We start from the raw sequence: 12,591 nt of genomic DNA, 5'->3' as shown, positions 1-12,591 counted from the left end.
AAAAGCATTTAAAGACAAACCCCTCAACTCCATGCACCTGGCAAGGTAAACTTAGGGGCATAATGTCAATCTCTTGATAGGCCACAGGCAGGCCAACTCAAGATGGGGAGGCAGCAGACTTGCCCACTGAGTTTAGGGTCAGAATATACATTACGTATTGGTCAGAAGTAAAGTGCGTTTCACGTTTAAAAGAATCAAAGAAAAGCTAAGAGGTTAACAGTGACTACTTTTTAATTCCAGAGCTTGAATAGCATATGGGCAATCAGGAGAGGGTGCAGACACAGGATTAAATCGACAGACTAGCAAACAGGGCCCTTGGGGAAAGTTGGGATCCCATAAAACATAAGGTGGAGAGATGACTAAATATAAATCCTCAGTTTTCAAAGAATACTGTGTGACTGGCAAACACCACCAAATGTCTGAAATGGGGTAAAGCTACTGCACACTTTGCTGAAACAGGTGCAGGCGATCAGAGTAAAGGGTGAAGCCTTGATGAAGGGCACCCCCAAAGCTGCCAAAGTCAGCAGGGACCCTCAAGGCAGCCCGTTCAAAAGACCAACCTAAGTCAAAAAGACATTCCCAACACTTTGAAAGTTGACAACAGTGACCTTAAAGAGCCTCAGAAGTGGCCAGAAGTTGGCAAAGGCTGGAGAGGACACAGGCATTGCAGGGAAGAAGCACTTCCAGGATTTGTGCCAGGGACACTCACAGGGTGTTTACCCTTTGACAGTGGGGGTATGAGGACTCTCTAGACGCTTCAGCTCTAGTGAGACAGATTGGTAAAGGAAATTCCCTGGGTGAGAATGTACTAACAATTCACAACATTTCTTTTGCATCCTGGGTCCATTTGCTCCAGCGAGGTAATATGCCTTTCCCAAACTTTTTTTTTTGCGGTACGCGGGCCTCTCACTGTTGTGGCCTCTCCCGTTGCGGAGCACAGGCTCCGGACGCTCAGGCCCAGCGGCCATGGCTCACGGGCCCAGCCGCTCCACGGCATGTGGGATCTTCCCGGACTGCGGCACGAACCGGTGTCCCCTGCATCGGCAGGCGGATTCTTAACCACTGCGCCACCAGGGAAGCCCCGCCTTTCCCAAACTTTTGAACAAAGCTCATGACAGAGACAGAACATTACTAAACCTGGGTCAAGCAGGGCCTACAGGGAGAACGGAGCATGACTCCCAGTTTTTAAACCAAGGAGATTCAATTGCTTCTGGTTCTTGTTATCTTTTAAGGGTTTTTTTTTCATCCTGAAGGAAGGATCTCTCTCTAGGATACTGCTTTCATATATCTTAGAGCTTAATGGGTCCTCCTTGGATGAGGCCACTGGTTCTTGGTCTTAGAATGGCCTAACTGGCTCCTGGAGGTGTTGTACATATTATCTGAAGGATCCTTGGTTGGAAGGGATTTTACAACCTTGAGCCAGTCACTCATTTTCTTGGCACACTGGTATGTCCATCTAAAAAGTGAGGACAGCCATGCTTTCTCTCTGTATCACAAGGATGCTGGACAGATAAAGACAAGTACACATAGCAGAGCCCTTTATACTCATTAAAAAAAAAAAAGAGTCCTCTGAATTACAGTTACTAGAAAGAATGATTAAATCTTTAAACCCAAATGATTGCCCAACAATCAACTTTTAAAGTCCATAAGCAGATCAATTTCAGCCAAATTTTACTTCTAGCTTGATGTCTCCTTGGGGGCTGCTCGCTTTCCAGCTGGGCAGGCTGAGGAAAAGCAGAGGCATTTTGATCCAGTCCTCACCATTAGGAAACTTGATAAACAAAAACTAAGAAAAACATGATGTTCTATTATGTCTATTCCTTCTTTTTTCCTCCAAATGCAGACAATCAAGACTTGATTAACCTTGATATAACTTCTGATAGCTTCAGACTACTCCTAAGAATCTGGTACCAACAGTTCAGTTGACAACCACTTCTAAGCATGAGCTATACACCAGGCATCACGTGAGGCTCTGCCCAAGTACAAACATGACGAGAGGCGGTCTTTATGCTCTCCCGGCCCTCGCAGCCCATCAGGAAAGCAAGACACACAGAGCTAGCTACATACACAACCCAGACTGCCTTGTGTGCTCGAATCATCATCGATTCTAACTGCGGACGGTGGAGCTGGGCAAACGTCATCTGAGTTGGGACTTGCAGGTGGAGTAGGATTATGAGAGGCAAGGAAGTGAGGCAGAGAAGGGGAGGGCAGAAGAAACATGAGTGATCAAGGACTTGGAGGCACGTCTGGGGAGCAGGACATGGCTCTGGGTGGCTGAAATATAGTGTGGCTGGGGGACAGTGGAGGGAAGAGCTGGCTGGGTTTACTTTCCTAGGGGCCTTCAACGGCATGCCGAGAAGTTGTTGATGCAACAAAAGGCAAATGAGTCAGACTGAAACATTAAAAACCAGAATTCAAACAAATTCAGAGACTTAACAGGCTCATGCCAACTCCGACATCTCTTGGGCACAAGGATTTATAATCCCTGTGAAGGTGCATTTATACAAGACTCAGAAATGTCTGGGCCACAAACCTGGCAGCCAGTTTCACATTTTGCCTTCTCTGGAAGGAATAATCCGTAAGCAGAAGGCAAGTCTGGAAGCAGCAGTCCTATATTCTAAAAAGGAGTTCCGATCTTTACACCTTAGGACACTTCGGGGACAGAAGTCAGAGAACAGGAAGGAACTGCAGTGTGGCACAACATTTTGAAAATGAATGAAGAGTTCTCACGGGCTGTAACATTTCAACCCAGGGAGGACAGGACAAGAGAGCCTGGAGGGCTTTCCGGCACACCCAGGTACCAAGCTAGGGGTTCCTCTTGCGATTGGATGGGCAAGAGGCACCTCCGAGGAACTGGGGCAGAAGAGCCGCTCTTCTGCGGCCTGATATCCCGTGACTCACCGTGAGCCAGGCCGTGGATGCCAGCTACAAGGTGTTCGCCACTCGTGGCCGCGTGGTATCTGATGTACTCCCGCTCCGACTGATGGCGATTGTCCATCGTCTTCCCTAAGCCATCGGACAGCGTCCCCGCAAACTGGAATGAATACAGAACAGAAGGAAAAGACTCTTTACTGTTTTAATTATTTTAAATAAATACCTTCCCTTGCCCTTAGCCGGGAGTCAGTAAATACTGAATGAGAGAGAGATTAATTGCTGAATTACATACACTGTGTGTCCCGGAAGAGTGGTTTTCTAGCACTGGACACAAACGAATTGTGGGACATTTACACAGGTGGACACAAGGCTTGCAAACAACTACTAAAAGTCCATAATGACATTTACCTTTCACAGCCCTGTTGCAAACTTACTGAAAAATTAAAGGTATAACAAAATGGCCTCGGGAGGAGAGGTGAGCTTTGGGATTCTATAACGGTTAAGGACAGAGGCCCTTTGCCTTAAGAATTAGTGGGATTCAAAATAGAAATGTGGCCAACGGCTGCTTCAGGATTTGGCATCCACATTTTGAGATGCCTTTTCTTTCACTTATTCAACAGTTACCAAGTGCCTAGGTGCCCAGCTCCATTTGTCAAAAGAAAAACAAAGTCTACGGAAAGGTTAACAGGTTAGGTTACCTTTCATACAAAGTGGCAGACTTGAACCCATGACTTCAAATGCAAAATCCTCCCCCACCAATCAGAGAGAGATTTTATTTATCCTGGCATACTTTAACCAGAGAAGCTGTCTCATCCATCAAAGCTGGATAAAAAGGACATAAAACTCTGTTTTGTCACAAGACAATTTGAAAAGGTTTAAAGTGACAGTTAATAAACCACAGGGTACTTATCCTCATCATTCAGACATAAAAAGGGAAGGATATCAAATACGTAATTAACCTTCTCGAGAAGCATCTACCAAAACAAGTGGTTTAAGTGCCAATGACCCAGCACTAACCTTTTAGAAAACTCACAGGAATGTTATTTAGATACAAAGCTCAGAGGAAAGACTCGAGGCAAACAGCCTGCCGTGAGGACCCGCGACACTGGCAGCCTGGCCATCACAGGCTATTTCATTCTGCTCTGGCAAGGAGGAGCACACAGATCTGCCCTGCAAGCCATCAGTCCTGAGGCTTCTGACACGAGTGACGAGGGGAGGTGAGTTCTGGGCACAGAAGAGAGACTAGGGGAAGAAACAGCAGTTCCATGTAAAGCAACGGTTGCTGGAGCAAGACTTGGGAGCTCTCATTCCTTTCCCTCTGACCAAAAGCCTTTATGATCTCGGGCAGTGATCACGGACCTTTCTGGAGATGCAATCCTTATCATTACTCGCTTTTTTTGCCTAACCTTCCCTGTCACTCCCTGTTTAATTAGAGAGCTGAAGTTAATGAAAAGTGATTTTATAGTTTCCTTTAGGATGGAGACACCATGGGATTCTATATTAAGTGGGGGATCCCACTTGAGAGCCCCTGCGGGCCACGAGCTCAGGGGTCTGGCCAAACCAGACTCTAGTCTCAACCATTCTGGTGGCCACGTGACCCTGAGCCAGGTGCCTGACCGCAGCACCTCCCTCTCGGCATCTGGAGAATGGAGATAGTCCTGACACTGTCATGTGGCTAAAAGAATCAGTGACAGCGGCTCAGGGTAGGAATCTAGTTAGCATTCTTACTGTTATTATTAGTCAGCTACTAGTCCAAGGAGGAACATCCGGCACCATTTGAAGAAAGCCTTTCAAAGGTTTAGATTTATGGTCATTTGCACTAGGCTTTAACATAAAAGAAACAAAACAAAACAAAACAAAAAACCCTCTCTTCCCAGCAGATAAACACCAGCCTCCAAAGTGAATTTTTGGAGTGGTACCATTTATAAAATTAGAGTGTTGGACTTGGTGGTTTCCAAAATCCTTTCCAGCTCTGACAGTTTGTGATCTATGATCCAAGTTAGAATGTCTTTATTAAGCCCTTACTCTGGGCTCAGCACAGATTTAGGTACTGCTGAGGATACAAATGAATAGCAGCCTTGGACCTATTCTCAAAAATGACAGTCTCGTTAGGAAGATAACAATTCCATACATGAAACAGCTACAACAAGAACCTGGAACACAAAGTGCACACGCACTTGGGAATCAAGTGAAGAGAGAAAAATGTGACCCTCGTTTTGGAAAGAGTTCCTGCTATGTTCTGGAATTATGGAGGCTGCCAGTGGTCCTCATTTAGGGTGTGGACAAAAATGCCTCTCCCTGATATCGCAGAAAAGGTGAGAGGGCAGTTCAACTCTTACCTTCCTGGAGAAGAGAGATCTCCCTGGAAGGGATACTAAATTAATGTCCTGTTTACCTGGCAGCCGACTAGGAAGAAGTTAAAAACCTCATAATACTTTTTCTCCCTAAGAGAATATGGGGGAATAATCCAGGCAAACTGCCCAGTACCAACCCCTTTCCTATAACTGACCCCCGTCCATCAATAAAACAAGTTTAATATCCAAGGTCTATGAGGGAGCCTATGACGAAGCTTAACTGCCAGTTGATTCTGTTGCAGCAGCCCTGGCACCCCAGCACCAACCGGTCTTGGGTGTTTTCTGTACGAAAACACCATATTGACCTCAGGAGGATGGGATAAGATGACCTAAGAGATCACTTGTCCCTCTAAATGCTGGATTCTTCCATGTGCTTCTCAGGGGCCTCACCACTGCCGTGGAAAGGTACCCACACCTACTCCGCTTACTCTAGGGATTCCATTTGAATTACCACCTATCTATTAAAATATTACTGTGTAAGCCAACTGGGTTTGTCCTTTGTCACTTGTGAGTGGAAGTAAAGGGTACAAAGATATTGTATTAACAGGAAATGACTACAAAAGTCTTCACCCCTAGAAATGTGACGTTGAGAACTCAGAAAACTTGCAACGATGTAGAAAATCCATGATCCGACCAAACCCGTCCTGATGAGAGGTTAATAAGATTTTACAGGGAGAGACATTTTATAGGAACTAAACCGAAGCCAGCCAGATGAAGGGTCAGAGGCTGGGCTTCAGGCCAGTCCACTGGGCTTCTGAGTATTGACTCCAGGGCACCACAAAGCTTGTGGCCTTCTCTCACTGTGGGAGCACTTAGTCATCCTTAATCCCATCTCTCATTCCCCACCTCAGTGGGAAAGTAAATCACACCCCAAATCTTATTTCTCCCTCAAACGGTGAGAACACATGGGCTGTAGAGGGAGGTGATTCCAGTAAGCACTCTTTATGGGTGCCCTCTGGAACTGGTCTTCCCTGAGGCTGGAAGTGTTGTTTCACACATGTCCTTGACTTTGAAAATGATCATCCAAACAGAGCAGAGATGCCCATGAGAGCTACAGCGTCCCGTGGGAGTCGCTGGGGCAGGACATCCTCCACCACCCGCCCCAGTTCTGCCTCTGCATTTTAAAAAGAAAAGCCATATGCATTGAAAATCGAACTCAGGCTGAGACTTTTTCATAGCAGATGCTCCAAAGGGGAAATGAAGCCTGGGGGCAGATACTCAAACAAAGGAAAACCAATCCCAGAGGCACTGGAGGGAAAGCTGAAAATCATCAGGATACAGGCAAGTCCAGTCCAGCTCTGCACCCAGTCAAACATGTACGGAACCCTACTGCGCCCCAGGCTTGTGAAGGAGAAGCATAAATCACAGGTGCTTTCTGCCTCTCTCCTCCAAGAAGATAGGGAAGTGGCATAAGGGAAAGACATTCGCACGTGAGTTCGAATTCTGACTGTGACATTTAATAGCGGTGAGATCATGGACAAGTAACTTCACCTCTGTGAGCCTCTGCTTCCCCATCTTCAAATGGGAATAAGAATAGCCATCTACAAGGATGCCGTAAGGATTAGATAAAACGTGCGAAGCACTTAGAACAGAGCCTAATACACGAAGCACTCAAGAAAAACAGTACTGAGTTATCCAAACTTCAATTTCTTCATATGCAAAATGGGCACAATCAGATTCTGCAGGGTTGTTGTGAGGATTAAATGAGACAGTGAGCACATAAAGCATCTGGCAGGTGTGTCCCCGGCACAGCGGAAGCTGTCGGGGAGGGAAGCACCAGAGCAGGCGGCATGAGCTAGCAACTGGAGGGTGATCTGTAGATAACTCATAACTCCACTCAGTGTAGGCTACACCTCAACACCAGAAGGAGCAGTTACAGGGACTTAGGTCAATAGAGCTCACTTGGTAGCCATTTCAAGTCCACAAAAAACTTAAGGCTGCAAGTGAATACTGTCCTAGCTAAAATGAAAGGTTCTGAAGGAACAGGATGTCCTTCAGAAAACCTGCTATTACCCTTGCAGAAACAACAGTGATTTCCCCCCTTGTTTCACTGAAGGACGCTCTAGCACATGCCACACTTGTGAATTCTGGCCACAGCCAGAAGTCATTAATTTCTATAAAGCCATATTTTCGGCAAGGGGGTAAAAATCCCAGAAGTACTTCAAGATGCCCATTCTACTGCGTAGCTGACACACACTACGTGTCAGTACCCCACCTTCCAAAAATAACCCCACTGCCTACAGAAATGGAGCCACTACAAATTAGCCTGGGTTTGGGGCCGGGCTCGGAACAGCTGATTTTATAAAACTGAAATCCAAGTAGATGCTGGAATGATGCAAGAGAAAAAAATTTACACTGTGTCCCTCTGTTTCGTCCTATCAGTTTTCCTGACCCTTTTAGGAGATTCAGCAAGCATGGGATGCCAAAGGTATTTGGCCAGTGTAACAGAAGCCCGGGCTTGAATTTCTCCCCCCAGCTCTGGGGCTCTTCTTTCACAGTTCTTTACCTAATGGAAATTTCCTCTTTAGTATCCTTGCTCCACTGAGTTATTGCCGATGACAGCATCTTCCTTGTCATCAGGGCCGATGTGACCCACGCAGAACAGGAAAAGGTAGAGAAGTATTAGGGGTTCGTGTGTGAGGGAGAGTCCTTCTTCCAGCGTAAGGCTGTACGGCTGCAGGTCTCAGAGCCGCCATGGCCTGCAACAAGCTATGCTAGAACGTGGAAACCCAGAACCCCAGCTATGTGGTGCCAGAAGGATGGGTGGCATGAACTCTGGGGGTGCTGCCATGACACAGTCAAAAGGCAGGGGCAAAGGAGTCAAGTCCTTACTGTGCACGCTGTGCAAGCTGGTGAAAGCTGCTTAACTTCCTGGAACCTCAGTTTGGTTCTGAAAAAAACAGTCTAAAGGGCTGCTTTGAAGGGTTAAGGAGATAATGCAAAATGCCTGGCACACAGGAGGTCATCAATTTTTACAAGTTTCTTACAAGCAGTCTGGAGGCTTAAACTGCAGAGTTGTTTTTGACTCTGCCAGAATACTAGTAGGAAAACCTCCTTTAAGTCATGTAAGACCTAAGTCGCTTCAAAACTAAGGTCTTCACCACTTCACTCATATTGCTAAAACAGCCACATTTAAAAATGATTCTCGGAGTATGAGTTTTGCCTTAACATTGAAAAACCCTTTTGTGATACTTGTGAACAGAGCAGAGTTAAAGGAGAATGTGATCCAACAAGTAGTGGGTATCTGTCACCAACACAAGGCAAACCAAACATCTAGTCCTCAGTCGGCCAAATGGTGGAGGGGGCAGGCTGGGACTGGGGACCGGCATTAAAAAAAAAAAAAAAAAAAAAAAAAAGGCATGGAACAAGTTGAGGTTTGGCAAGAAAGAGGCATTTCTGGACCCCAGATCTCTATCCACTAGAAGTGGGGCAGGTTTGTCTTTTTTCAGTTCTACTTGGTTATGATTATGTATAGCCCTTAAGGCAAAAAGAGAAAGGGGAAGGAATCCAGAAAAGAGACCCTGAATAAGAATAATAAAGACATTTTAAAGCTAGGATTGGCATTCTATTCCAGCTAACACGCCTAAACCAATGACCTTGGGGTTTTTTTTTGGGGGGGGGAGGGGGCAGAGAGCTCTGGAGATCTAAAAGCCCTCCTACCCTAAGACATACACCATGTTGCTATTTCATGGGTAAACACTTATCAGGCAACAGACACTCCTTTTCAGTTAAGAAACAAAGTTATCCCAAACCACCCAGAATTATCTCAGCACACAAGGTCTGAACATAAAAGCAACAAAGTCAGACCTCAAGACTGGCCTGGTTCTTAACTAGCCCAAGACACACGCCTGCTGAATTGGCAAGTCTCTCTTGATCTTCCTGACCCAGTTGTGAACTCAGATGTTGTTTCAGATTAATCTAGAAGCTCAGAGTGGATTGAAGCACTCTCATAATAGGATTTTGCTTTTCCTTTAAAAAGGACTGGTAGAGTTTGCTAGAAGGCTAAAGCACAGAAATAAGCAGAATATCCACGGGTAGCATCAGGAAGACTGATTTTCAACAACAGACAAGCATGTCTGTCAGGTCCAGTTTTCCCTTTTTTTCTACATCAATTATAAAGGATCATGTGGGCAAGACGCATCTCTAAACCCAGCTGTGGACGGGACGGTGTCCCAGCCTTAGCTCTGTTATCGGCCAGGCCTCGTCGTAGGCTTCCCCCAAGCAGGGGGAGGGGATCGTGCTGAGGAGCCAGGCACCCACTCAGTTACCGCTGAAAACCCCTTGAAGCACACGGAGGGAAGCCAGAGGTGGGTTTCCCCACAATTGGTGCTAGTCAAGGGGGACTGTCACCCCTTGAGGCCTCCATCTGCCATGCCAACAAGGTTTTCAATACGCATAAACGGCCCGCACCTCAGTACTGAACCGAGAGACAGACTGAGATGTGGGAAAAATCTCTCCGAGGTGGTCACACCATAATGCCTGATTTGGCAGATAAATTATTTCAACACTAGGAAAGCACACAGGCTTTGGGTAGCAAGGATCCGAACTCTGTCACTGCTCCCAACTCTGTCACTAGTGTCAGCCGGATGAACATGAGCAAAACACACACTCTCCTTAGGGATCAGTGTCTTCATCTGTAAAACAGGGAGGATGCTATCCACGGAGTTGCTGGGTTAATCCAAAGAGACCTTAGTTTTAAAAGTACTTGGGGAAAAAACACAAAGCAATGTGTAAAGGCCAAGGGTTATTACTGCAAATCTTATTCTTTCTTCTAATGCGTGCTCCACTCCCCGTTCCTCCCCAACTGTACCCTGCATGTCTCATCCTGTAATATAGGAGTCACCTTATACCATTCTGGAACAAAGGAAAGCATAAAGAAGTCAATTATAAATGGACTAGACTCTCAAAATGCAGAAATTCAGAAACAGAACATTTCACAATAGAAAAGAAGCTCGAGCTTATCTCACTCCCAGTCACAAGGACTTCATTCTTGTAATGTACTTTGTATTTCAAATGAATAGATATATTCTCTTTAATACCAAAGGCTTGGGAAGAAAGAAGAAGGGTGACATCATAGAGGACAATCACAGATGCTAGGCACCAGTATAAGCTGAGCTTCTTACTGAAAAAGTCAGGTGTGTTTCAAGGGTTTGAAATATCATGATGAGATTTTTTTTTTTAGAAAGAAATCTGTACCCAACTGGTTTCTCCAAATAAGTGAAGTTTTAAGTGAGTATGAGCAGAATGGGTAAAGGAGAGCTTCCAATTGCTGAAGACCATAGCGTAACTTTTAGAATTGTAAACACAGGCCAACAATGTTTACTGCGTATCAGGCATTGTCCTAAGGATGTGGCATCTATGAAATCATTTATTAGTTTAATCCTCACAACAACCCTATGAAGTGGACTCTATTATTATGCAGTTGTACAGAGGAAACTGGAAAGGCCATGGGTGGGGGATGAGTGAAATAGGATAGGGAAACTAAGAGGTACAGGCTTCCAGTTACAAAATAAATGAGTCACGGGAATAAAATGTACAGCTTGGGGAATATAGTCAATGATAATGTAATATCTTTGTGTGCTGACAGATGATAACTAGACTTGAACGTGAGCATTTTGAAATACACAGGAATATCAAATCCTTATGTTGTGTACCAGGAACTGTAAGTCAGTTGCACTTCAACAAACAAACAAACTTATAGGAAAAGAGATAGGACTTGTGGTTAGCAGAGGCAGAGGTGGGGAGAGGAGGAAGTGGACAAAGGTGGTAAAAAGGTACAAGCTTGCAGTTATAAAACACGTTAAGTACTAGCGATGTAATGTACAACATGATTAATATATTTAGCACGGTTGTGTGTTATATATGGAAGTTGAGAATAAATCCTAAGAGTTCTCATCACAAGGAAAAAACATTTTTCCTTTCTTTTCTTCTGTATCTCTATGAGATGATGGATGTTCACTAAATTTACTTGGTAACTATTTCATGATGTATGTCACATTTAAGTCAAATCATTAACCTGTACACCTTAAATGTTTACAGTGCTGTATGTCAATTATATCTCAATAAAACTCGAAGGAAAAAAAAAAAAGAAACTGGAAAGACCACGATCATCTCCAACAATAGCCTGCTAAGCCGCTAAGTATCCACATATATTTGATACTGGATAATCTATGGAGAGAACCCAACTGTGATTTTTGTTATTGTCTCCAAGGAAAATTTCTTCCTGAATGCCAGTGAAAATCTTATAGAGACACCAGGTAGACATCTTTCCTTTCCCAAGCAGTGGTGGCGACAAAGGAAGGAAGCTGACGGAAGTGTAAAAGTTTCCAAAACGTGACATGCAAATCCCTGGATAAGAAAGAGGGTCAGGCTCCAGTCCCCTCTCCTGATGAGTACCCCAACTCAGACACCCCACCCCTTTCCACCACCCACACTGTGCCCTAGGCCATGCGGCCTAAAATCCATCCCCTGCTCTCCACAAAGCTCTCACCCTCACATCTGCAACAGGCCCCAGATAAAGAGGAGGTTCTGTGGATGCCCACCGCGTGGACCACATTACACCACGTCAGGTCACCGTGCTCGTGCACCATTTGCAGCTGGGGAGAAAGACGGAAGCCACGCTGGGTGGGGACTGGGACCAGTGACTGCAAGAGTCCCTGCCTGTGAAGAGGCCTGCTCTTCCTCCCCGCTTCTCCCAGAAGGATCTGCTGGAGCAGGTGGAGCACCGAAGCGAAGAGATTTACTCCGTCAGAGCTGACGTGGTCAAGCAAATCTAGCTGCAGAGAGGCTGTCGCTCTGGCACGAGCTGCCATGTGTGTCAGTAACTGAAATGTGGAGACACACCTACAAGGGGGTGGGCGATGGGGGAGGGAAAGCTACGAGGGCTGCGGGGAGAGAATCAGCAAAGCCCAACTGTGCTCCCGGGGGGTAAGGGCTCCTCCGGCTCGGGCTTCCCTCCCCTCCTCTCCACCCCTGCTGCCGCGCTGTTCTTCCCCAAGCCCACCTCCCCCAATCTGAGAGGAATACAATGTTCACAGTGGACACCAAGGTGCTGATTCTTCCTACTAACTGCACTGCGTGGGGGTGGATGGGATGCAGCTAGAGATACAAGGGCCACCTCTTCACGTGTCAGGGAGGTTGTTCAGCCGCAAGTGTGACGGATGCGAGAGGGAGAAGACAGCAGGCGGGGAACTGGGCTTCAGCACCTGGGAGAGCAAGGGAAGGTGAGCCTCTCCTGGGGGGTGGGGGTGTGAATGGAGGCAGCTCAGCGCCAAGGCACTCGAGTCCTAGCTCATTTCTCCTGAGACCTGGCTTGATCCCAGGCTCAAAGAAAGGCCACAGGAAGGTTCTTTTAAAAACAGAC

General features: G+C 46.0%; 1 protein-coding gene across 3 annotated transcripts in view; it reads right to left on the bottom strand.

Moving 5' to 3' along the window:
• The window catches only part of VPS13D (vacuolar protein sorting 13 homolog D), a gene marked incomplete at its 5' end in the record, with an annotated part of 242,440 nt that overhangs the window by 48,619 nt on the left and 181,230 nt on the right, over positions 1-12,591 (bottom strand). For all 3 annotated transcript variants that reach the window (XM_079697300.1, XM_079697301.1, XM_079697302.1), the window contains one exon: positions 2,902-3,034. In XM_079697300.1, coding sequence (XP_079553426.1) covers positions 2,902-3,034 — 133 coding nt within the window. The remainder of the gene's footprint in view (positions 1-2,901; positions 3,035-12,591) is intronic.

This window comes from Hyperoodon ampullatus, assembly GCF_949752795.1.
Source record: "Hyperoodon ampullatus genome assembly, chromosome: 2".
Taxonomy (NCBI): Eukaryota; Metazoa; Chordata; class Mammalia; order Artiodactyla; family Ziphiidae; genus Hyperoodon; species Hyperoodon ampullatus.
This window is presented reverse-complemented; position numbering and strand designations above follow the sequence as displayed.